General features: G+C 40.8%; 2 protein-coding genes across 2 annotated transcripts in view; both read right to left on the bottom strand.

The window, feature by feature from the left end:
* The window catches only part of ephx4 (epoxide hydrolase 4), a 9,598-nt gene extending 4,433 nt beyond the window's left edge, over positions 1-5,165 (bottom strand). Inside the window, exons 1-3 of the mRNA XM_030791598.1 lie at positions 4,548-5,165; positions 3,258-3,343; positions 1,494-1,651 (exon numbers count right to left, since the gene is read on the bottom strand). Coding sequence (XP_030647458.1) covers positions 1,494-1,651; positions 3,258-3,343; positions 4,548-4,790 — 487 coding nt within the window. The 5' untranslated portion in view covers positions 4,791-5,165. The remainder of the gene's footprint in view (positions 1-1,493; positions 1,652-3,257; positions 3,344-4,547) is intronic.
* Positions 5,166-8,449: 3,284 nt separating this feature from the next.
* On the bottom strand, positions 8,450-20,500 carry brdt (bromodomain, testis-specific). Its single transcript, XM_030791076.1, has 21 exons — positions 20,257-20,500; positions 16,989-17,282; positions 16,658-16,795; positions 16,404-16,542; positions 16,153-16,283; positions 15,569-15,934; positions 15,323-15,451; positions 14,927-15,154; positions 14,664-14,836; positions 14,247-14,524; positions 14,027-14,134; positions 13,782-13,910; positions 11,849-11,910; positions 11,572-11,737; positions 10,815-11,162; positions 10,360-10,448; positions 9,953-10,067; positions 9,769-9,839; positions 9,459-9,652; positions 8,781-8,994; positions 8,450-8,531 (listed from the first exon to the last, which is right to left on the bottom strand). The coding sequence occupies exons 2-21, from the start codon at positions 17,184-17,186 to the stop codon at positions 8,463-8,465; spliced, it is 3,345 nt and encodes a 1,114-aa protein (XP_030646936.1). The 5' UTR covers positions 17,187-17,282; positions 20,257-20,500; the 3' UTR covers positions 8,450-8,462.
* Positions 20,501-25,374: the final 4,874 nt, after the last annotated feature.

Raw genomic sequence — 25,374 nt, 5'->3', positions numbered from 1 at the left:
CCAAAAATGTTTTATTACTTACGCAGTTATTAATACAGTGTTGTTGTAGACCCACAGTATATTAGCAATAATAGCGTGAAATTTGATTATACATTTTACATCCTAATCACATCAGTTTACGGCAAAAACTATTAGATGTCAAATACATTTCAGGTTAATTTCTGTAAGTATTTGTTGTATTGTAGGTGTACAGAATAACAACATATAGCTTTGCAGCAGATGTTATGAACACACGTGTACCCGGTCTGTTAAAACTTACTGTATTTTTGAGGTCCAACTCATACAAAGTGGCTTTGATGATGCAGGCTGATAACTGCAGAAATCATATCCGATATGGCAGATTTGATTAAGTTCACTGGTTCTGTTAATGTGATTAACTGGTAATATGCATGAGTCAACAATAAATGCCCATATAGATAAATGTTCATGCGGCGGAAACTTGAAGTTGGTATAGATCACCTTGCATTTGTTGTCAGCTGCTTTTTGATACAGATAAAAACCACGTAGATTTAATTTGGAACATTGGAGGAGATAGATCTGACAAAAGGACAGAAGCTGACGGTGAAACTTTCCACCGGAAGTGTCCTTAGTGGGTAAGAGAAGCCTATGAGACTCAAAGCAGTCAGCACTGAATCAGAAATTTCCATTGATTCAGAATCAGACTCCATTAACACAGTAAAAAGAAATCAGGAGTTTCCATAATCTCCCCTGTGACATCACTGTCCCTTCCTTTAGTTCATTCTCCTCTAGTTCACCTTGTTTCACTTTTCGTTTTTGATCGAGAAAGGCAGTTTTCTCGATGTGTTGTAGGCAGGGAACCAAAACAAAAATAAAGTCATGACTCCTGATTACACGTATCAGCGAAGACTTGTCATAACACGTTCAAGGCCGTCAGACTGGGTCGGAGTCAGACTACCGAGATGTGCCATACACTGACATGAGTTATCAGGACAAAGCTCCATCTGATCTGGTCCCCTCTACATGAATCACTATCATGGTTGAACACAGTGACGAGTGACTAAATCAACGCCAGGAACGGATTTGAACATCTCATTACAGCTCACAGTATCTACCCCACAGCATCAGTCCAGATTCACGTATGATAATATACAGAGACAGCGAGAGCTAAGATTGGAAAGGCTCGGTGTAACAAACACACTGTTAGTTTTGAGAAAATTGGTTGCAGATTCTCACTGGATTTACAAATTTAATGTCGCTGCCTTAATGAGGGATGTCTGATAGCAAACATGTTGTACATTTTAACAAGTATTTTGACAGTTACTCAATAATAATTAACTTTGGCAAAGCTCTGTTGATGGAAACTCTGTATTTCAGAGTGATGTAGACGTCATGCTTGCTGACCAAGGTGAGTCGCTAAAATAAACTGTAGTTCACAATTCTCTCTATTAACTTTTTTTCTGTGAGAACTTCTCTGGACAGATCTGAAATTTCAATAGGAATATCGATGATAAGGAGGGTCTTAACTGTCTTACCCAAATACTCCACAATGTCCTTGACGTCAGTCAGCAGGTAGTCAAGGCTGTAGGTGTCTGTCGACGGCGGGACGTCGGACTCACCGTAACCACGCATATCCACGGCAACGACACGGAACTCGCTCTTGAACTCACGCAACTGATGGCGCCATGAAAACCTAGGGGGAGACACAAAGCTTCAGTCTAGATCATTCTGAACAGATGAACAGAGGAAGTCAGTGCTGGACAGTGTTGAAATGTGAAAACTGTATGCAGAGAATCTGTGAAAAGTCAACAGAAGATTATTTAAGATGCCTGGGGTAAACTGGTCTCCTATTTCAGACTCCTTATATTTAAATAACATGGAAGTCATTTCTTTTCAATTATACTCATATTTACATTCTCATTTACTTTTGCTTTTAAGGATAACGTAATGATACTCATGGGGTCTGTAAAGGACTTATATACCCGGTCTCATTTCATACTGACAATATGAAGCCCTCAATATGAATCAAATGAAAAAATAAATAAATCTGTTCACAACTAACAGTTTTCTTTTCTTTTATATAAACCAAACTAAAACATGACACATGATTAAACTAGGGGTGCGGATTCATATACATTATTAATAGGAAGGTCGTCCTTCCAAAAACTCATTTCAGTCATTTTAAATTCTGCTCAGTCAGATCTGCTCCTTCATCTGATGGGTATGACGGAGCTCCCTAATGCAAGATCTTGTCTTTGGAGAGAGAGAATGTAAAAGTGTTAGAGAAAGAGAGAGAGAGAGAGAGCGAGAGAGAGAGAAGCAGAAAACCTGACAGAGTTTCTGATGAGTCAGGCCACGAACAGGCAAACACAGCACTGAAACCCAATGCGCTAGAATATAGATGAGGTTTAAAATATAACAGTACTGCCTATCTAACACACACTATCCAACTCATTCCCACTTTCCCTCTTACAATTCAGCGGTTAAGGAACCTCAACTCCAATCTTTAAAACAAAAAAATCAGTAGCAAGTCATTTAAAGACTCTTCTTCCTTCCATCTTCTAGCCAAGAGCTGAGAGCAGAATCCAGGACAGCGAATGGGCAGTGAAACAGAAAAAGCCTCACACCACATTAATGAACCTCTGTCATGTTCTCCACTCCGACACAGTGAGGTGTGCTCAAATATCACTGGACTTACCACAACTGACAACCACTCCACTTGTATGCCAACACTTATGCCACAATCCTCTATGTCAGTCTTAACAACAGAAAGAGGAACACTCTGTACAAACTCTGATACTCGCCTCCCATTAAATATCAACAGCATTAAACCAAAAGACATTTCGGTAGATCCTCCACAACTAAATCGTTGAGGAAACCTCTAGTATTTGGTTGAAAAGCATTCATTAAATGTATGGAAAATGATGATTGTCAAACAGGGATTTATGTGATCTCAGGTTAGTTTTACTAGAAGGTCTAAATAAATTCAGAGGCTTCCTGCTTCACAGCACATGGCATTTTGCGAGGACCCCAGAAAAACAGCTGACATTAGCTGAGGGAACAAGTAAACTATTTAACAGTTGCTAAAATGGGAAGGCAGAAATTTCCAGCAGTGTAAGATGCAGAGAGCCAAGGGGCAATATGATTTAAATATTTTCCTTTGTCATACTACTGTTTTAAGACTTAAAGACTCTAAGACTCTTAAAGATCTATGGACAATAGTTCATGTAAACATATGTGTGCATGTGTGTACACACACGTATACGCATATATACGTATACATTATATAGGTATATTACCAGAACTCAGGGAATCCGTGCAGAAACAGCATAAGTGGTTTGCCTCTCTCTCCCGCAGCAACGTAGTGGAATCTCAGCCCAGATTCCTGCAAAAAAAAAAAAAACCAAGTCAAAACACACACACTCATACACTCGTCATTCACAGACAAGTTAACGCACCAATTCACGTTCACCGCGTAAACATCATACATCACAGAGTTTGCGTCTGTTCCTTGTCGTCTAAACCATTTTCACACTGTTGTACGTTTTATTGAACTATTAAGCAAAACACGACAGTGGCGTGCGTAGAGGGCAGATGAAATATCAGCTGTATCTTACCCTGACGTTTATGGCCAAATTTATATCCATTTAAAAGGCATATTGCATCTAATAAGCTGCACTGTGTTGCCACTACAAACAGTTTTTTTATGGGTAAACCTTGAACGAAACAGTGATTCACTGGATGAGTTTATTCAAATATAAGCAAGTTAGATTTGCTCCAGGGTTCAACATTGCTGCGGTTAATTTGCGATGACAGTACAGCTCCTTAGACTGAATCAAATTTGATTCCCTAGACAACTGCTGGAGTTTTGTGTGTGTCTTGTTTTATTGTTTTATAAGGCATTAGGCTACTGGTAGAGATAAATGCCTCAACAGTCGGTTGATATTATGCATAAAAATTAATATCAAACGATGTACACAAGCATGCATTTTAGCGCTGTTCCGTTTTTATATATTTTGTTGCAGCTACATCCATGTGTTTGTAAATCCAGTATGGGAGTAATCCCTCTGAACTAAAAAGCCGTGACTTTAAATTCTAGCTTTACAACAGAAGGATTTTGGACTCATACAACTTTAAGTTTCTCCTCAGGAGGATATCATTCCCCAGGGAACCAATGAACGTTAAAGTTTTAGAAAGAGGCGCAGAAACATGTAGTAGCTAAAAGTTCAACCCCTCATATTCAGAACAAGCATTAAAAATGGGAGAAAACATTTCACCACTTACACTGAAGTGTATGATTATGTGGGGAGCTGTCCTTCAGCACCCGTTAGGGAAGAGAACGGGGATGGGCGGACAGCGCTGCAAGGACTTCGCGAAAAAGATTGAGGGGGCTGTCTTGCAAAAACAGCGTGGGATATAAACAAATGTCTCTCGATTTCTAACACAGGCATAGGCCCGTGGCTGTTGATCTTGCCTATTCAGCTTCGCAATATACCCATGAAGAAGTCTGACATTCACATCGGTCATTCATACGCACATAATATTCGTGTTTCCTCGGACGACAACGAGCAGTGGAAAGCACACCTTACCTTTATTCTAACGTAACAGTGGGTTCCCAAGGACGTGTCATTCAGGCAAGCTGGAGGAGTCTCGCGAATAGTCCATTGGAAGGTTGTTGACGGCCTTATTATTATATTCCACCAAAGTTTTAACAATGCTATGCCCGTGCATATAACACAATACCCATATATCAAAAACCAGTAGCCGAAAACTCTGATCTTGAACGTGAGTCGGACTGTCAACAACAGCAAGTTGTGAAGCAGTCTCGCCATTTTTACATTACCGCGGAGACAAAGGTGGAGATTACGTTACCTATCGTTTAGTTATGTTAATTGGTTGATTTTCCATTAATTATGTACATCGTAGTGCTCCTGTCGCACCGTTAACAACGCATTCTCCGCTCCTCTTGTCCGCCGGGGTGGATCCCTGTGTGTAGTGGTTCAATGAAAATGCTCACAAGACCAGCGCGTCAGAATTCACGCTTGCGTGCGACAGCAAGTTTGATAAGTCCAAAAGGTGTTTTGCACTTTCGGACAAAATCGAGGTATGTGTCGCTACGATTCAAGGCATATATAGTTTTCAACGAGTCACAATAGCCTGGTTTAGAAAAACTGAAACAACACGCCCTTGCGAGTGCTAGAACTGCAGAATGCAGAAAATGTTTTTGTCCTACCTATAAACCATTTCAGTGGTCAATTCACGATCGTAAATTTTGTGTCCCTGTTTGTTGAGAGGACTGAAATGGTATTTTTCCTAATACAAAAGTCAGAGGACTTTCAGCGTGACAGGGAGAAGAGGTTTGCAGTCCAAACCACTGACAGGTTCCTCCTTAAACACGAGATGACTCGACTGTTAAAACAAAAGAATGACAAGGGTCAACAGCTGAATTCAAAAGAGTATAAAGGTTAAGTGGTCGCTATTTCAATCATGGAAACGCATCATCCTTTCATGTCAGTGACCCTAAAGCAGTGTTCTAATTGCACATCTAATGCAAGGAATGGTTAGAGGATATTGACCTGGAAAGAATGCAAATGTGAACAGAATGTTACATCACATATACTCGACCACTGTTATTATATCAGAGTAACTATATATGGCAAATTATTCCCAAAGGGTTTAAGATTGAGACTGTCAAATGAAGAAGATGTTCGGCAATAAAAATATCATATTTGTGTATGACGTTGACAAAAGCAATTGACTGACTTCATCTGCACGAGTTCATTGTAAATGAAAAAGAATGAGGATCAGGCTAAGTTAACCGAACCACATATCTTACATTAATTCACCCACATCAAGTTTCTTTTACTCACACACACTGCAACCCTGACCCAGTATGTTTTTCTGATAATAATTGACAGGCAGCACAGTACACAGCTCACTTGTAGTGCACAGAACAGAAAGAACATGAAGAACTGTATTCAGCATTCAGCAGAAAATCAACATTAGTACTGAATCCACATACAAATTAATTCATTACTTCATTTCATTCTTAATGCCAAAAACAACTTATCAAAAGCAGAAAAAGACAAAAAGTGTACGTCCAGAAAATTGCCAAATGCCTTAAAAACAGGGGTGTTGTCATATGAGACAATATTTCTAAATTATTATACCCATGCTGTATTGTGCTTCACTCTTGTCACACACACACACACACACACAGATTCTAACTAGGTTAACTACATTTCACTCTCTCTCTCTCCAGTGCACACACATATGTATTCCCTCTCTCTCTCTGCTGCCCTTTGTGTGTCTCTTATTCACAGCACAACTCACCCATCCCGGGTATATGGTAAACACATGACGACCATATGAATTCCTTGGGGCTTATTGTTAGGGTCTGTAGATGCTGTATTAATCAGTTATATGACAGATGGATTGGTGGGATGAGTTTTTTAATCTGTTGTGTTTACTGTACTTATTCTTCTTTAATGCATTTAAACATATGCCAGTCACAACTGGCTTTAAGAAGGCTTGTGGTATTTAAGTATTATGCCTTACTGGACAATGCCATTGGGATATTCATGTCATCAGACATAAGGCAGTGAATGGAGAAATATGTGAAAAACAATCTCCTAGAGCCATTTGAATTCTCAGTGTGAGACAGCTACAACTGCTGACAGACCCTGGTTTCTAAGGAGGATAACTTACTAACCAGTAAAAACACATCAGTGACAGGACAGAAACCAGTGAAGGAAAATGGACTGCTTCAAGCTCACATTAAAATAATTGGCCTGTTATTTTCTCAAACACCCATCTAACTGCTGATCACTACACTTACCATCGATACAAAGTCCACCAAAGACTGACGAAATATGTTTGTTCAGGGTCTGGGTACACAAGTGCATGTATTTAGACTGGAGTGAGTTACTGGTGTGTTTATGTCACGTGACCAAAATGCAAAACAATTTCATTAGTCTGAATCAAACAATAAGTTCACCATACCATCAATAAGGAGCGAAGCAAGGTTACTGAAAATATTTTTTTTAATGACTTTGCTTTCTCAATGTGATTTTTTCTAAATAATATACAAGTCTTCTTTCTCTGGCCAGCACGTCACATTCTGTCTCATATTGTCAGTTTTAGCTTAAAGTGCTGCAGCTGATCCAGTACAGGGGAAAAGCACTGGCCAATGACCAGATCTATACTATTAAAGAAGGGAGGAAAAAACACATCTTCAGATCAACACTTTGACCAAATATTCCACCATCTAGACAAAGGTTTGCATCCTGCCAAGAACTTTGCTTGGGTAAAAACGCGTGTTGGAGAGAAGATAACAGTATTATGGCACTGCAACTCTGCACAAATCAGAGAAGTCTATACATAGGTTTGGGTGAAAAAGTATTGTTAAAAAAAACAACAAAAACAAAACCCTATGACTTCTATTTCCCAGTAACAAAACACTACGTACAATTATATAACTGATAATGCCACATCCATATATAAAGATATTTCCTCTGGCTATTACAGATTTTTTTTTTAAACTTAAATACTAGGGCAAATCAGTAATAACATACATAGGTGCACAAACATTTCCTGCATATCACTGAATTCAAGCTTTGAATGAAATATGAGAATCGGATGAACTAGGACTGTATCCGTCTATGGATAACAGTTACAGTAATATCCTTCACGGCTAGTGCAAAAAGAGGAGAGGTATGTGTTAGCCATGTGGTTAGAATAATTGGAATGTGTCATGTGGTTTCAATGCATTCAAATCCCAATAGAAAACAAGAACTAAACAAACAAAAAGAGACACCAAAAAGAGTTGAAGTTCACCGCCCGACGTGCAAGTCATTGTCAGTCAGGCCGTGCTTCAGTGCAGACATTTCCGAAAACCAAACAAAGAATGAAAAAAAAGGGGAAAAGACCCCTAAAAAACAAAAACAAAACAAAACAAAAAAAAAAGGCAAGAATTCACCAACACTGTCCAAGCGTGTTTGAACACATAATATGTTACACTGTACAGTTATTTTTGTTTTTTGTTTTTTAAACAAGACATCATGTACATAATATCATAAAATATACTAAGGGAACACAAAGTGAAGTAGCTGTATTACAGAGCTCATCTTTAAAGACAATGACCCGTTTTCATTCACCAACACACTTGGTGAGGAGGTTTCAGTGGGTACAGGAGATTCAGGTGCGTGTGGAGGAGAGGGGGAGGAGTAGACCAATAAGCATCAGAGGTAAAAGGAGAGAACAATGTTAAACTGTTAAGGAAGTAACCACTGCACACAGAGCCACAGTGACAGTTGATTCAGAAGAGGCTGAACATTTGATTGATTCTTGAATGAAGTTCAGTAGCTTCCTTTGTGACACTGATGTACTCTCCTTTTTATTCTCCCCGGGAAAAGCGATTACTGTTTAATGAACAGCAGAAGGGTTTTTTTTTTTTTTTTTTTTTAAATGTACCACAATGCAAAATTTTATTTGTTCATGTAGTCTCAGTCCAGATTTTTCTCAAATGTTGCCATGATATCACTCTGCATGGTCATGTCAATTACACCCGCCATCTGGAAACGGAAAAAAAAGAAGAGAGAGTGAGATTTAGTGAGAGGATAAGAGGAACAAAAAAAAAAACAGAGAGGTGAGAGGGAGAGGAGACAGAAAACAGGGCAAGTTGTGAGAGACTTTGTTAAGGATAAATGGGGAAAAAAATGTCTAAAAAATAGTTACGTAATGAAAATGACCATACACAGCTGAGTACACACACAGAAACACACACACGCATGCACACACACACACACACAGCTGAGACTTACGGCTTCACGCCTGCGTCGCTCTTGCTCTCTCTTGCGGGCTAGCTCCCGCTCGGCTGCGGTCTGGGAGTGAGGCTGGGGAGGGGTGGAGGGGCTGGGAAGGGCAGGGGTTTTAGGGGGATCTAAGATGGCTGCCATGACAGGGAGCTCTGCCGGCTGGCTCTCCTGCTGCGTGGACGGCTGTGGATCCAGCACCTCGGCTTTCTGCTGCGTCACACTGAGGGGAGGTCATTAAACACAACACACTGTCAGCGAGTCCAGCCAGAAGAGAGAGAGAGAAAAAGAGAGAGACAACCCCCCCCCCCCCCCCCCCCCCAAAAACCCAACACTCTCTTACTTAGGCCTATGGGGATTTCAGCCTTCAGAATTTTTTTTTTTTTTTGGCAAATGAATAATACATGGAACAATCTTTGAGGAACAAAAGCAAACCCCGCATCACCAGAGGAGGTGATATTAAATTAGTTTAATGTATGTTTGGTTCGAGCAGTGGTATTCAAATCTGCCCTTTGAAGTCAGAGGTCCTGCTGGTTTTATGTTTCTTACGCCAGCACTTCAAAGACTGCTAACCCTTATTAATTTCTCTTAACTTAATCAGAGACCGAGGGCAGCAAACAGCAGGACTTTGCCTCTCAGAAATCAGCGCTGAGAGGTCCTGTTAAGAGGTGAATTTTCAAATTGTACCTGCACTTGTCTGAGCCTTTCTTGTCTCTGCTCGCTTCCATCTGTAATTTGCGAGCTCTCTCTCTCTCCTCCTTTTCCATGGCAACCTTGCGGAACTGCTGGAAACTCTCCTTGGATGACTTTATAGTAGAGGGGGCAAGAGTGGCCATTTTCCCGAGACTGGCCCATGACTCTGCGTTTTTTAGGACTATATCCTATAAGATACACACACAAGGGAAGGATATGCGAGTGGTCGATTATTTTTGCAGTAAATGTGACAGCTGTACAAACAGGAGATGGGTTTTTATAGATGCAGGACATTGTAATGCACCTTTTTAATCCCAGCAGGTTTACCATCCTGACAAGCCTTACTGGGCTCACCCGCTTCTGGGAGGCTGGCACCTGGAGGAAGGCACAATATACAGCCCCATTCAGGAAGAAAAAAAAAAAAAGTCTGCATACAGAGAAAATTCCTTACACACACACACACACACACAGAGGAAAATCTTGCTTACTCTGCAGCTTGTGCGGTAGCTGAGTGTTGGGTTCTCCCTGTACGCCTGGGTCTCCCCTCTCATCCCTCATATGGGCTAATGGGCTGTCCTGGAGTGGGGACAGCATTGGACACTGCTGCTGAGAAATAGTGTGTGTGTGTGTGTGTGTGCGCGCGTGTGACAGAGAGAGAGAGAAAGAGGGAGAGAGAAAGAAAGAGATTTACAATGCAAGACCAGTGTTCCTGACTTTGAGACCATTAGAGTCAGCCAAAAGGCTACTGAAAAGACCATCACTCTGACTAAGTAATATATTCTAAACCATAACTGCACTGTATTATTCTGTGCTGATGCTGACAAGTACATGACTGAGATAATATAAATGACAGGCCAAAGTGTAGAAAGAGAGGAGAGGAAAAGAGAGAGTGTACCTCATAATGGACTCCAGATGAGGCTATGCCTGAGTGAACGGTGGGCAGACCAAGTGGAGAGGTCAAAGGTGACAAGAGGGGTGGAACAACTGATGGGAGAGAACAGAAGTGCAAGAAAAAAAAAGGACATTATTTTGATTCAGAAAGTATGTTAATCACGTTCACTTATGGACAGACCAAGCTGGAGCAGGAGGGAGGGAGCAGCCACTATGCTACCATAAACGACGGGCGATCACACACAGAGATTAAAAAGGCACGGCACACCAGAAAATGCGCACGCACACACACACACACTTCAACATCCCATGGATCATGCCGATTAAAAGACACCTCTTGGGAAAATTGCATTTCAGGATTGGCTGGGATTAGGATGACAAAAGCACGAGATGACACAAACTGGTAGAGACTGTGGGCAGCGGTGACGACGGCGATGGCGACCCAGAGCGAGTTCTTACCTTCCTGCTGTACCTTGGGTGGAGGTATCTCTGTGGGGGCAGGTGTGTGGAGCTCTGGCTGGGCCTCCTGCGTGTGTGGGGGGGTGATGGAGCTGGGACACTGAGGGTGGGGGGAGACCAAAGAGGTCTGGGTCTGAGTGGGGGAGAGGGTTGGGGGTGGGGTCGAGTGTTTGGGTGGTGTGGTGGGTGGGGTTAAAGGGTGACCTGAGGGGGCTGGAGAGGGAAGACAGGGGACTGTGGAAGGGGAGTCCTGGGGGGCTTGTGAGGGAGCTGCCCGGGTTTTGCGAGGTAGAGGTGCAGCTTTGGCACTAGGTCTGGTGGGCTGCGGGGGGAGACGGCTGTGTAAGGCTAGACAGAGGAAAGGAAAATGGGGATTAAAGAAGAAGAAGAAGAAGAAAAAAAAAAAAACACAAGAGAGTGATATAGGGTCAAAGACGGAGATGTGATGCATCTTCTCTTCCTGTCTCCTGACCTGTCAATCACTGAAGTCTCTCACCCATTTTGTTAGACTAACACCGGTAGCTGTGTGCTATGCTTGCATTTCTTGTTGACTTAATGTCCATTAACAACAAAAGAAATAAAGAGACATCCCTATCTCTCCACACACAGCTACTGTGCTAAAAAAAACAATCATAGTCTCAGAACAAAGGTAAATCAACTCCTATTAAACCGCAAGGCAAATCTATAATAACTGAATAACAAAGGTTACACTAAAGAAGAATCAGGAGCACACACACATAGACACTATGGGACTAACCTGGGAGTAATGTGATAGCTGCCTCAGAAAGTGGGTTGGCGTGCTGCAGTGAAGTCTGGTCTTTACAGTTTTCCGCTGTCAGCGGCAGGACACAGGCAGGCTGCCCGGTCTGAGCGGGACCCTGCCATACCTCCTTCAGTCCAGAGTTAGCCGTTCTTTTCGACTCCTGTTTGGGGAGCGGGAGACAATGCTCCATTTTTACTTCAGCCGTTAACAGCGCAGCGTGCCTCCCTCAACTGTACGTATTTTTGTTGTTATTTTTGTTTGTTTGTTTTACCTTTGACTTATTTTTGTTGCCATGTCTGGATGTTTTGCTTTGCGTCCTCTTAGTTTTCTGTTCTGTAAGACAATGCAAGATGTGGTCATTTCAACTCTGCAATCTTTTTTTTTTTTTTGGTGGACTTTCTTCTCAGGTAAAGAAAAAAACCCCAAAACAAACAACTCATAAGGTGAATGATGAAATTTATGTTAATTTTTTGAGATGAACCTGGAATTAGTACATAAAAACTAATAATTAATCTTCATACAACAGACATGATAGGTATGGTCTTTGGTATCTAACAAAATTGTTTGTTTGTTTGTTCTGAAGTAAACAACCTTTTAAATCCTTGTGTAATTTAAAATTAAGACTGATCCCAAGCTATCTTACAGATTTTATAATAAATACAAAGCAAAGATTACAGACGGGCTTGGAGAGTAAAGGAACAATAAGAAAAGCCACAGATATTTGTTCTAAACACTGAGCTATTTTGGAGTCTATAGAATAAATCCATACAGATATATTCTGTAGACTCCAGTGTATGTTTAACTGTCACTGAACAGGTGTCCTTGAATGACTGTAATTTGGGGGGAAATATGAGTGAAAAATCAGGACTGTGAAAAGCAGATTTGGGATAAAATGTATAAATGTGAATTCGTGAGGCTACTTTAAGTGTAATGAGGAAAACAAAAGTGGTAACACAAAACACAAAAAAAAAAAAACCCACACAACTAATCTTACAATGTACAACAGTTGTCTATGAAAAATGTGTTTATTTGAACCACTCGGTGTCAAACACCAACCATGAATATTTTGTACCTTTCTTATGCAAATAAAAATTGCAAAAAACTACAAAAATGATATGCAAGCAGGACAACAGTTGTCTTCTATAGTACAGCTTTGGTCCTACTTTTGCTACACTCTCTAAAGTTTACAAGTGGAGTAAATGAGCACCTTACATACATCATATTAGGCAAGCTTATACAGTCTATCATAGCTTCTCTGAATATTCTTCTTTTTTTTTTTTAACATATAAAACTTTACAAAAGGCTAGTCACACAGATACAAAAATTCAGATCACAATGAAAACCAAAAGCAACAGGAAAACCACAACAAAGACAGAGTGCAGCAGTTTTAAGAGGAGCAGCTAGAATAAAACTGTAAGCAGGGCACACTGAATACTAAACTCAGAAATAAAAAACAAAAAATAAAAATAATAATAAAAAACAAATTAAAAGAAAACATGGGCCTCTACGGAGCTCAAAGTCCTAGGCCAAAGCAGACACTCTAGAGCATTTCAGCTTTGTTTTGTGAATCTGTAAAAACCCAATATAATGCTGATGAAAGAAGTTTATGTTCTTAAAAACCACTGGCTGTCCTCCTCTCAAACTAATGCACCATCATGAAGAACTCCAACAACACACATAAATTAGGAGACTGTAATGAAAACTCTCTTACACACACACACACACACTTTTTTGCTTTTATCAAAATCTAAAATCAAATAAATATAGCACCTAGGAAAATTAAAAAAAAAAAAAAAAGGAGATAAGAGCTTCATCTAACAAAACACTTGTCAATGGACTGAGGGAAAGTGCACGATATTTACAAAGAGGGACAGAAAATAAAAATAAAATAAAAATAAAATATAAAGGTAAAAAGCTTCCACCTATTTAACAAATGTAAGATGGATATATAGCTACTCTTAAAATATTTCAAGTATTTGGTTTACCAGCAGGTGTAAAAGTGACATCTTTATACAGTGGAGTGGGGGAGGGGGAGGGGGTGGCAGGAATAAGTCCAAGGTTAGCTTTTTTTTTTTTTTTTTTTAAATCCACTAATATAGTGGGCAGGAGAGAAAGGGAGTGGCCTTAGTTTTAAATTACATATATATATATATATTTTTTTTTTTGAAGGTAGTGGGGGAAGGTAGGGAGAGAATGAAGCTAACCTGATTCAGTGTCACTGCTATCAGAAGAACTAGAATCACTACTACTGCTGTCTGAGCTGGATGAGGAGCTACTGCTGTCGCTGAGACGTGACGGTTGGCCGAGCTCCTGGGCCAGGACCGAGGGCTCACCTGGGGGGCAAGACGGACAGGACAGGTAAGGTCAGTATCACAAAAACACTCGGATGTTATATTCATTAACAAGGCCAGGATAACAGCACTTAGTGCACTGGCTTTGGGATATTTACTCTTCGTCTTGGTCTTCTTCGCTGAACTCGGCTCCTCGCTTGCGCCCGGTTTGTCCGCTGTGTTCTTGGAACCTGACTTCTCTGCTTTGGGCTTTGAGGGTTTTTTCTCTAAAGAACAGAAAGAGAAACAAAATTATTATTCTTACAGAAAAACTGTTCAGATTCATCTTTTTCTGATTCATCTCCCGGAGTGTCGCGTCGTGGCAGGTTGGATACTCACGACCAGGTTTTTTGGGTCGTTTCCTGAGGCAGGTCATGACGTAGCTCTCTAGAGCTCGGAGTGTGGAGGGCTTGAGCATCTCAAAGTCAATCTCGATCTCCTCGGGGTCTGTGTCTCGCAGAGACGTCTCTCTGGCCTTGATGATGTTCACCACTTTGCCCAGCTTGTCTCCGGGCAGTTTGTTTATGTCCAGGCTCAGCCGCCGCTTCTCCTCATAGGTCATGGGCAGGGCAGGCATTTCGTCTTCCGACTCGTACGCTCTGCCCTCCTTGTTTCGCCTGGAAGGAGAATAGATGTTTCAATCAAAACTCGGCTTTGAGGGGCCATGTGTTTTTGACGACGCAAAGCAATCAAGTGACACCGATAACGATGTCAGCCGACGCGGTCCAACGTGACTAAAGGCTGCACTTCACTTACGATGCCTTCCTGGATCTCTTCTGTCCTTTTGATTTGTGTTTCTTCAACTCCTCGCTCTTTCGCTTACTCGACTCCTTCTCTTTTTTCCTCTTCTCTTTTGTCTTCTCTTTTTTCTTTGGTTTCAGGAGAGGCGCCTGGGTCAGCAGCTGAAGCTGCTCTCGTACTGCTTTGAGCTGAGAGAACAGAGAGAGGAGTGTTAAAACATAAGGTAAACAGGAAGAACCAGACAATTCTTGAAAAGGAGCCCGTAAGAGTACACACACCTGCTCTTCTAACAGGGCCAAACGCTGAGCCCTTTCCTCTTCATCTTCCTCTTCCTCTGTGTCTGAGGAACTTTCAGATGGGGAGGAGCTGTCACTCTCGCTGCTGTCGGAGCTGGGGGGGCTGTTGACTTTGTCTTTCCTCTGTCTCTTATTGCTGGAGGGTTGGACGGGACCAGAGCTCCTCACCGGCTCCTCGGGAAGCTTGGAAAAACGGGACTCGAAAACGTCCTGGGTTGAGACCGACATTCAGCCAGTAAGACAAATGCTGCCTCTTTACTGTCATGTTAAGGCATGTCTGATCACCACCTTAAACCACCAATTTAAGGCTGATTTCATGGGAATGCACAAGGCAAACAAGTGAGTCTTGGTAAAGCTGCACACTCAACCAGAACACACCTGAAGTTTCCTGGCCATGGCAACCACTTCGTGAGTGGGCGGGTTGTATTTGTAACAGTTTGAGAACATGAGTCTCATATCTGCAGCAAACTGAAGGGGATCGGTGTACTCCCTGGCTTCCATTTTTTTCTGCAGGAGCGAAAAACCACAATTTTCAACAACTGATCCTTCAACAGCATCTGCTAGTAATACCACTTCCAAACCAATTGCCAGAGTTGAAGGGTGACAAAACATAAAGGGTCTTACCCTGATTGTGCCCAGATCCATGGGTTGATGGATGATCTCGTGATAGTCGTGCAGACCCAGACCCTCAACATCCACGGGTTTATAGAAGGGCCAGGCGTACATGGCATGCTTCTTGGCGAACATTTCCTTCAGGATGCTGTTGCAGTATTTGAGCGGCTCGGACAGCTTCGCTCGCCGGCCCATCTGAAGCTGCTGGGGGGACTCGGGCAGATCTTTCTTGGGGGGTTTGATTGGTCGGCCGCTGCCTCGCCTGGAGAAGAGCTTCAGGGCCTTTGGTTCACCCACACAAGGGGACGAATCATAGCTGGGGACGGTTGATGCGGTGGGGGTGGTTGTGTCTGCTTTTCGTTTCACACCCTTTTTGACCTGAGAAAACACATTGGATTGGAGCTCCACTGAGTTAAATATCTGCACAGTCATGGTTACTTTTACAAACAAATCAGCAGTGTTTTAGACCCGAGCTCTCTCTGTTGTTCTGTTATTTATTGCTGATAATATCTTAAAACTAATTCACTGTTTTTCATATGCTGTATGCTGGACCATTCTCAGTTACAGAGCAGAGGAAAGAGAGTGAGCAGTCTGACCTTGGCTGTGATCTGAGCAGACAGAGGGGTGTTAGTCGGGATGGTGTGAAGAGCCTCTGGAGGGATGACTGTGACAGTCTGCTGGACGACCACCTCTGACATGGGTGACTGTGGCCTCATTTTTCCAAGACCTTCCTCCCCACCAACAAAAAAAAAAAAAAAAAGAAAAAGACCCACATGAGTTACTCAAGCTTACTGAATGGAACCGGCGACAGAGCGGCTATGACAAATAACCCATGGGGAGGACATACCCGCTGTGCTTTTCCGGCCCTTCACTGGTGCTTTTGCTGTCACAGCAGGGATCTCGCACTCCTCTTCTGGCATCTGAGACACCTTCTCAAGGAACAGTTTCTCAAGAGCCTGGGCCATCAGCACAATGTCATCTCCAGGCTACAAAGACCAGATCACACGGTTTAATTTACAGTAATACCACCACAGGGACATCAGATATACACACACACAAAAAAAAATGAGGCATGTTCCCCACGCCAGGATGTCTCTTTACCCGATTATACATGTAGCAGTTGGTAAACATGGTGTTAAAATCTTCAACGCATTCCATTGCTTTCCAGTAATAATTATTCTCTAGACGCTTTTTGATTGTATTCAAGTCCATTGGGGTTTTGATGATTGTGTAATAATCCTGAAAAAGAACAGTATGCACACCATTATCATAATATCAGTACAACATATACACACTCAACCATGACACTGGCAGATCTTAGTATGTGATAACTTGAACTGAAGCAATGTCGACATTGCTATGTGAGCTGTGTGACAGAAGGAAAGGCTGACTCAGAGTCTCATGAAGAGATGAAGGGAAGTAAATGACTCACAGGCAAGTTGAGTCGGACTGCGTCCACAGGCTGCCTGAAAGGCCAGGAGAAGTGGTGTCTCCACAGAGCTCTGATCACCACCTTCTCCAGGTACTGTAGCTGGTTGGTGAGTCGCCCAGGCTTCTTGGGGTTCTTGTATTCGGGCGGCGGGGGGTTTCCGCTCACGACCAGCGGCTGCGAGAAGCTCACTTCAGACATGGTCTGATCTGAAGAACGTCACGTGCAGTATTGAGGGAGGTATTTAGCCTACGACGCAGCAGCTCAGCTCTCATCACACATTTTAGGCCTGTGCCACTGTAAAACATGGAGAGGACCTTTCAGCATTTACACTACAGAAAGTTGGCTTCTTCCATGGGTTTCAGTTGCTTATGAACAATATGAGCCTTGGTGGTCCCAACAGTTAACTTTTGTGTGTAAAACTATGCTAGTAACCATGCTGAGGCTGTAAAGAATTTCATTGTACTTATGCCATGCTGAAAAATGCTGAATATATGCCTAACAGTTATCCATAAAATGATATTCTATGATGGGGCAAGACTTGATATCTTAGAGCAGGCTAGGCTTAAGGCCTGCTGTAAGAAAGAAAAAAAAGTTTTGATTTTGGCCTCTCTCAGCTACACTACTGCTGAGTTACATAAAAACAAAAAAGACAAAATCATCAATGATTACAGGCATTGGAGAGATGTAATACTACTGATTCATAGGAACTTGCCCTCACTGAAACATCATACCATTGGCCCCACATCTCAGCACCACACCAGGAACTGATGTGCTGTTACTCATCTCACTAAATAAATTCTCAATCATCCATAAACACTAAACACCCCCACAACAGTACTGACAGGACACCCTCTGGCTGAAAACACTGGCACAAAAATAAAAAATGTCTTTCTTCTGAAGAAGTTTAAGACATCGCACTGCCTTAGACTAGTAAAATCATTTACCCTGTGGTGCACTGCCATCTATTGACGACATATCCTTACAAATACAACTTCGTTGTTCGTTAAGACACAGTTGCCATGCTCAGTCCACACTATGACTTACAGTCGTGAAGAAAATTCAGTATATTAAAAACACAAATCGCTGGAGTTACACACCGGGGGGGGGGGGGGGGGATTATTAGTACTTTCATTTTGAGGTACAACTTTTCCATTCACTTCGAATTTATACCAGACAACAGCGGAACAATGAATCGCGTTTCCTGACTTTCCTTGAGAGCTTGGTTTCTCATCGATAATGGATCAAAACAAAAATTTTATTTTTAAAAAAAAAATCTAATAAGTTAATAGGGGCATGCACATGCCAAATTACAATCTGAAAGAACTAAAATTATCTACCCGTTTAGACTTAAATCACCCCGTGTATTTTCACCCAGGCACACTTAAAAACAAGCTACTCAACTAACAGCTTGTCAGTATGCTCAAAATGAAAGTAAACAACGGTGCATTGTTTTGTGTAGGTTAACCAAGTGGCAATTCAGTCAAACTACCTTAACACAATCTCCCTCTACAATCGTGACCAACACTTTAATACATAAATCATTCGAACTCCAAAAAATAAAATTCGCTTCATCAATATCAAACTAGGTAAAATATTGATAAGCCTGTTCAATTTTTAAAGCACGTCATTTCAGACGTATTTGACGAACAAAATTTTCCATTTACTTAAAAGCGCAACGGCAGTTCAAATATTTTACAATTTTATTAGAATAACAGAGCTGTTAGTCACACCTACAGTGTGGAATTCAGTACATCTTTACTTAAAAGGTTACAAACGGCCAAATAACTGGTGAAATCTTCCGCGTCACAGACTCGCGGCACACCGAACCTAGCCCAACTAATTCAACTGTTTGAGCCAATCTTCCTCTTACCACTTACCCCTTAAGCAATTTCTCCACAAAGGTCATCTTCATCGACTTTACTCTGAGACCCATACCCAATCAAAAAAAAAAAAAAATTTACATTACAAATTAGACAGATCTTTCTATGTAGTTTATTCGGAGATACAATGTTTACAAGTGGACTAATAGTAGCCGCAAAGGACTTACACAATTCAGTGTCATAAGGAAAACACACATCAAAATAATAACAAAACATTAAACCTTAAATGCATTGACAGAGTTCTCCACGAAAAAGGCCAAACCATGCAAATGCATTTTTGGTACAGGAACCAAAGTAATAAAAGCATTTGATTATGAACTTAAAACGGAACAGCTCTCTGGACTCGAAAGAAAAGAAACAAAATGTATGAATAGAAATTTTATTGTCTAATTTTCGTACAGTTAATATGTACAAATCTGCTGTGTAATGATTACGTCGTGACATACTGACTTTGGCTGCTGGCCGCATGCCAAATTGAAAAAAATGGGACTCTGGTCAACAACCACTGGTAATCTGAGGAACCATTTCAAACTCAACGCGGCAAATGTAATCATGAAAGCACTGCGAACAGCGACAACCCATTTCCATAAACCAGTTTTTCTGTGAAGGGACTCGTAAAATTTGCACACCGAACATGTTTCTTTACCTACATTTACATTTATTTTGATTCGGCTCCCGTTACTGGTATGGTTAGCCATGGTAAGATAAAACCTTACCTTGCTTCAGAACATTACAGTTACGTAATGTAATCAAGTGGCGTTGGAATAACAATCTGATGTTAAGTTACACGTTACTTTTCTGCTTACGACCTAGTTGCAATATTTCATAATACTGATTTGTCACAGCAATAGGCTTGCTAGACGAACCAAATAATAATAATAATAATAGTAAAAACACAAGGAAGGGTTACATAAACTCGTAGCCCGCATGATGCAACCTCAGCGTGTAAAAGAACCAGCCTTAAAACTTGCTTATTAAATCAACACTGTGGACATTCATTCTTTACTGGTTAATAACGTCCTTCGTGATAAGGTTATAGTCCAATCCATTTCTAGTTTGACACTACTGAGTTCAAGATTCTCAAAATTCGCGTGATAAACGCGTGGTTCAGCTAAGAGAGAAAATGGCGATAGGCGCCGTTAGCTGTGTCGCATGCTAACATTTCACTAGCTTACGTTACATCACTAGTGAACTACGAAGTTGTATTACGTCTCAAGATGACTTTGCTTAGCCAGCTAGCTTATAGGCTCAGCTAACAACCACCCCGCCCCATCGAGGAACGATCGCAAGCAGAGAGCTGGTTAGACATCTCAACTGAGACATGTTTTTAGTTAGTTAACTGTCAAAGGTAACTCTGCCAGCTTAACCTGTCTGTTCTCAAATTTTACCTTTCCGTCTCTGGCACAACAAGATTGTTTTTATTGCCGAATTGAGACAGATGTGCCGAAGATGTTCCGCTGGAAAGATGATCACTGGATGATCTTGACGATGTAGAAACGAATGTGCGGATATTTCACTCACTTTATATTATTTATAAAGAAAAGATCACGTTTACGGACTATCTTTTTCAAAAACGCGCAGCAACCCAGTCTTCAATGGCGGACGTCTCTAACAGCAACCGCCTGGTATTTATACGCTTCTGTTCGGAGCTCGCGCTTCTATTGGCCAAAACGCTTCACGTGCTCCTTTACTCTCCCGTTTTCTTTCAGGAAAGGGAAAAGAAAGCGTTTGTTAATTTATCTAACACCTTTAAACGCGGTTTCCACTACATCTTTATCTGAATCAACTATAAAGTCGTTTGAGTGTGGTATTTTTAATTATCGACCAAAATACTTGTAAAAAAACAAACGGGCGTATTATTCAAAAGTGCGACACAACTGGTCTAATGGTATCACATGACCCTTCTAGAACATTCTGTTGCTCTGGTGTAAGAAGAAATGCAGTTTTCATCACGTTTCTCTCCTAAATTGTAATTCTTTCCCGGGTGTTATCGCCTGCTTTCATGCGACTGCCAAACGTCGGTGGTTCCTGCAGCTTCAAAATTCTTACAAAGAGAACTATGATATGATCACTTAGATCGGGACATGTATGGGTGGAGGTATCCGTGTGTGCGCATGTGCGCCTCTTTTCCTGTGATTGGCAAGGCATTTGACGCTTGAAATACGTCATTTGCAATCCTTTCGGCACTGTAGGTGGTGAGTATACCTCCATCTACGGGCATCTCCAGTAAAGCAATCACAATAAAGGTGGTTTGAGTAAGCGTCTCAGTTGCTTATTTAAAGTAAACAGTAGCATCAAAGGCTGAATACAGTGTGCCCAATATCGATGGTTCAATACATTTAATTTATTTCAACGTACGTTGACATTCAGTAGCCTATCGGTGCTCTCTAAGGCTGTATTATGTGTCCAGCTGAGCATGGGAGGTTTAGGTAGAAAATGGTGTTTCAAGTCGCTGTCCCACATACATATTTCACATGTCATACGACAGAAACAGGACGCAAAGGTTCACCAAGATCCAAAATGAGCAGTAGAACCGGTGAAGGACAGATTAAAGTCAGAGTGGAAAGTCTCCTATTAATTACTGCTTTTACTTTGGGTTATGCAGCGTTATTAATGTAACAGTACAACTGAATCGGAAAACATATTTACTTTTGTATTCAGTAGAGCAATAAAATATATAAGCATTCTCCGATGAATTTTTTTATTTTTTGTTTTTGCTTCTGTGTAGGGAATGCTATTTACAGCCACATATTTCTATTACATTTATAAATTAAAAAATGGTATTACCTTTGAATAACGTTTAAGTCCATTTATTTAAAACGCATTTCGTTTTGCAGTATTACAGGGGGGCAGTGAACACATTATTGTGAGAAGAAAAGGTAAAATATGTCTATATTTGTCTGCGTGCCACTTCACGGTAGCTACGTCGAGAACCGAACTCGGTGCAACCTGTCAGTGCTCTCCTTGTTTTATCCACAAGATGGCGGTATTGGTACTATATTTGAGCAACTTTCTTTTAATTGTTCTCATTATGTTTCACAGGCCTAGACGAGATCAGAGTCCTTGACATGTATTTTGATCTTTTGCTTACAAATAGATTCATATTCAGTATGAAAACAATCATCTAACCTTTACTCAAAAATCATTTTGGTGCATACCTCTTGTATATGTAATATATATGTGTATATATCATATATGTGTTTGTGACAACAATAAATGGATGGTATTCTGCCTAAAGCTAATTGTATTACTTAATAAAATTTGCAGAGAGCTCTGACCTTTGCATTTCTCTCACTCTGTAAAAAGTTCTGAATAGCCATGTTTAAATATCCTCTGTGTTAGCTTCTATTTAAGATGAAAGGCACAATCATTCTGTGAGACTCCAAAGTTCAGAGGTCAACACCCAACATTCCACATGGGTCATCTCTTATGTGTGTGAAAATACTCCCATGACAAAAAGAATAATACAATGGGATGGAGCAGGATTTTTAACAGAATTATATATAAGTTCCCATGAATGCTTGGATACAGAATGTTGGAAAAACAGTGTGGCTGTCCATCATATGTTACAGGTATGGTTATTGGTAGAAAGACCACTTACAAGTACCACTATTACACTACAAGCCTCATTTAATAAAACTGTTTGCTTTTCAGCTCTCCCTACACCTTTATCCTTCACTTTGCTTAAGGCTGAATTAAAGCTGCCCTGTTTATTTTTTTTCCAAGATGTAATTTAAGATTTCTTTTCCTCCCATTGATTTAATAATGATACTTAGACAACAAAGAGACTGTAGTTAGTATTATTGGGTTAGCACACTTGAGCACTTGACACATCTTAAAGCATGTTTTAATTTTAATGGGACTTGATCATTCCATGTTGAACATTTGATAATAAAATTAAATGAAAAAGAAAAAAAAATCTTCTGCATTATTGAAGGAGTAAATGAATGAATATCATTCAATATTAAATATCTTGCGATAAACTTAACTGAAAAATTGTTCTGATAAATTTTTGAAGAGGAAATACATAAGAACGAAATGTGACTAATCAAAGGACACAGGAGAGAGATCCATGTATTGCACGTGAATCGATTTGGTCTTTCTTTCCTGCCTGTCGGAACTGTATCACTAACCCAGACACAGAAAATGAACAAACAAGGTGCCACTATCAGGCCTAGTGCTGAAACATACATATGTATGAGAAGAGGAATATTATATGAGGGCCTTTGAGCATTTGTACATTGATGCTCGAAAGCAGCACATCAATGTTTTCACAAAACCGATCTAGGGAAGCAAAACAAAGTTAACATCATGCATAGGTGCTTTCTCATTAGTGAGACATCACTGCTTTGACGTATCAGCTGTAAACAGCTATAGAGTATTTCTGCTTTCTCAAGAGGAGAGTGCCTGCCACACCTCAGCAAGGGAATAATTCTGTTTGTTCAGGGAGACATGTCGTGATTGAAGATACTGATGTTACAAGAGAAAAAAAAGTCAAATAAACAAATACGTGGCAGCAACAAAAACAACTCTCTCTCTCTCTCTCTCTCTCTCTCTCTCTGTCTGTCTCTCTCTCTCTGTCTCTCTGTCTCTCTCTCTCTCTGTCTCACACACACACACACACATACGCCCGCATGCACATAAACACTACCACTTCATGATAACAGAAGTGGTTTTCAGAAATCAGTGCAACAAAATTTTTTATCAAATATAAAATCTATGCGTCGTAAATTTTTAATACAATCATCAGTAACTAGGTTTACAGTTCTGTGTCTTTCTTGCTCTTGTTTGTTGACTAGAGACGAAAAACCCTAGCAATAACTCAGCCTATCATGTCAGGATCAGGCTTAATAGAGGTCTGACCCTGACCATTCTCTTCCTGACAGTGGTGATGGAGATGGGACAGCGCCAAGGCCAGCCTCTGGGAAATTATCAGATCCACAACCTTGAGTCCAACCAGCTGGCAATGACCACTGGAGTGATAGCAGTGTCACTATCTCCACTGATACAATCTGTCCTGTGCCCATGACAGCAGATCAGAACTATCAGTATGCATAGCATAAAAAATATGAATACAAAAGTGTTGCATGAGAACATTTATCATCATCATCATCATCATCATCATCATCATTAACTCCAACAACAACAACAACAAATATATCGGTCAGGTAAAGCCAAAGTCTTTTTTTTGAAATGTTCTTTAACTATGCAGCTACATAGTAACTACATTCAGAAACAATCTGTAACTTCTTTTTGGATACGCACTGTTAAATACACAAGCACAGCACTGAGGCTCTGCATGATTTCATCATTTTACAAAGAATAACCACTTTGTTGCATTTCTTTCAAGACCTTGACTCTGACAGAACCATTTTACTATTTTTGTACATACTACTCTGAGCTCTGACATTTTGTTAAATTCTTGTATTCTGATTATTTTTGTTTATCGGTCGATATTGTACAGTGTGCCAGTGAGAGTAGGTTCCACTACAGTGTTCCAAGCCAAGATTTCAGAGCTCTCCAATGAAAACCGATAATTTCGCATGATTGATGTAGTGAGTAGCCTCCTCCTACTAGCCCCACCTCCTCAAGAAGTACACAGTAAAGCGGGATAGGTATTTAAAAGTTTTTAGCGACGTATTACAGGGTTTACCATCCCGAAATTAGAGGGAATCTATCCCGTAACTAGTCACTCTGTTTTCTGAGAACCGTATGGTCTTAAAGAGGTTTGATATCAAGAAGAGGACTCATCCCGTTTAGTGATCATCCGTTGGCCAACTCCAATTTGCAAAGTTCACTTTGACAATTCTGGAGATTCCTTGTGGTATGTCTGTTGAAGTGTCTATTGCATGTGTGCAAAATTGTGATATCGACTTGAACGGGTATTGTTGTATAACCGGATAAGATGTTGTTTATTTGTTATTTGGGAGCATTCGGTCGGAAAATGTCAAACTGCTGCGTGTTTACCACGCGTTTGTTAAGACAATCTCTTGAGTAAAGAAACATCCACCGCTTTCGGCTGCTGCACTGCACGGGATGCACGTTTTGCGGCACGTTGTTTCTTCGTTTCTTTTACTTTCTCTTGAAACATACAACCAGCATTTCTTTTAAGAACAAATGTCGGTTGTAGCCTGCTGCGTGTTTATTTTGTTGTTTTTAAAAGTCTGTTTACTCTGCAAAATTCAAAGTGTAGCATACCGGAACGCACGGTGTGCTTCCAATACACACAAAGTTCCGAGGTGATATCTGATAACAACTCTGAGCTGATGATTGGGTTCAGTGTTGTATTTTACCGACGTAGTTACGAACTATGCTCATAATTTTATGAGGAGAATAAGCACATGTTTCCACTGCTATTTTAATAGGGTATGTCATGACCTGACAGCGGTGCTTTTATGACCATTTTGACACAACGTCCTGTCTGAGATACGGACTGTTGCCAATGGACAAAACGACATAGGTTTCATATTAACAGAATTTATAATGTTTAATCATTATTCAGGGCA

This window comes from Chanos chanos, chromosome 14, assembly GCF_902362185.1.
Source record: "Chanos chanos chromosome 14, fChaCha1.1, whole genome shotgun sequence".
Lineage (NCBI taxonomy): Eukaryota > Metazoa > Chordata > Actinopteri > Gonorynchiformes > Chanidae > Chanos > Chanos chanos.
This window is presented reverse-complemented; position numbering and strand designations above follow the sequence as displayed.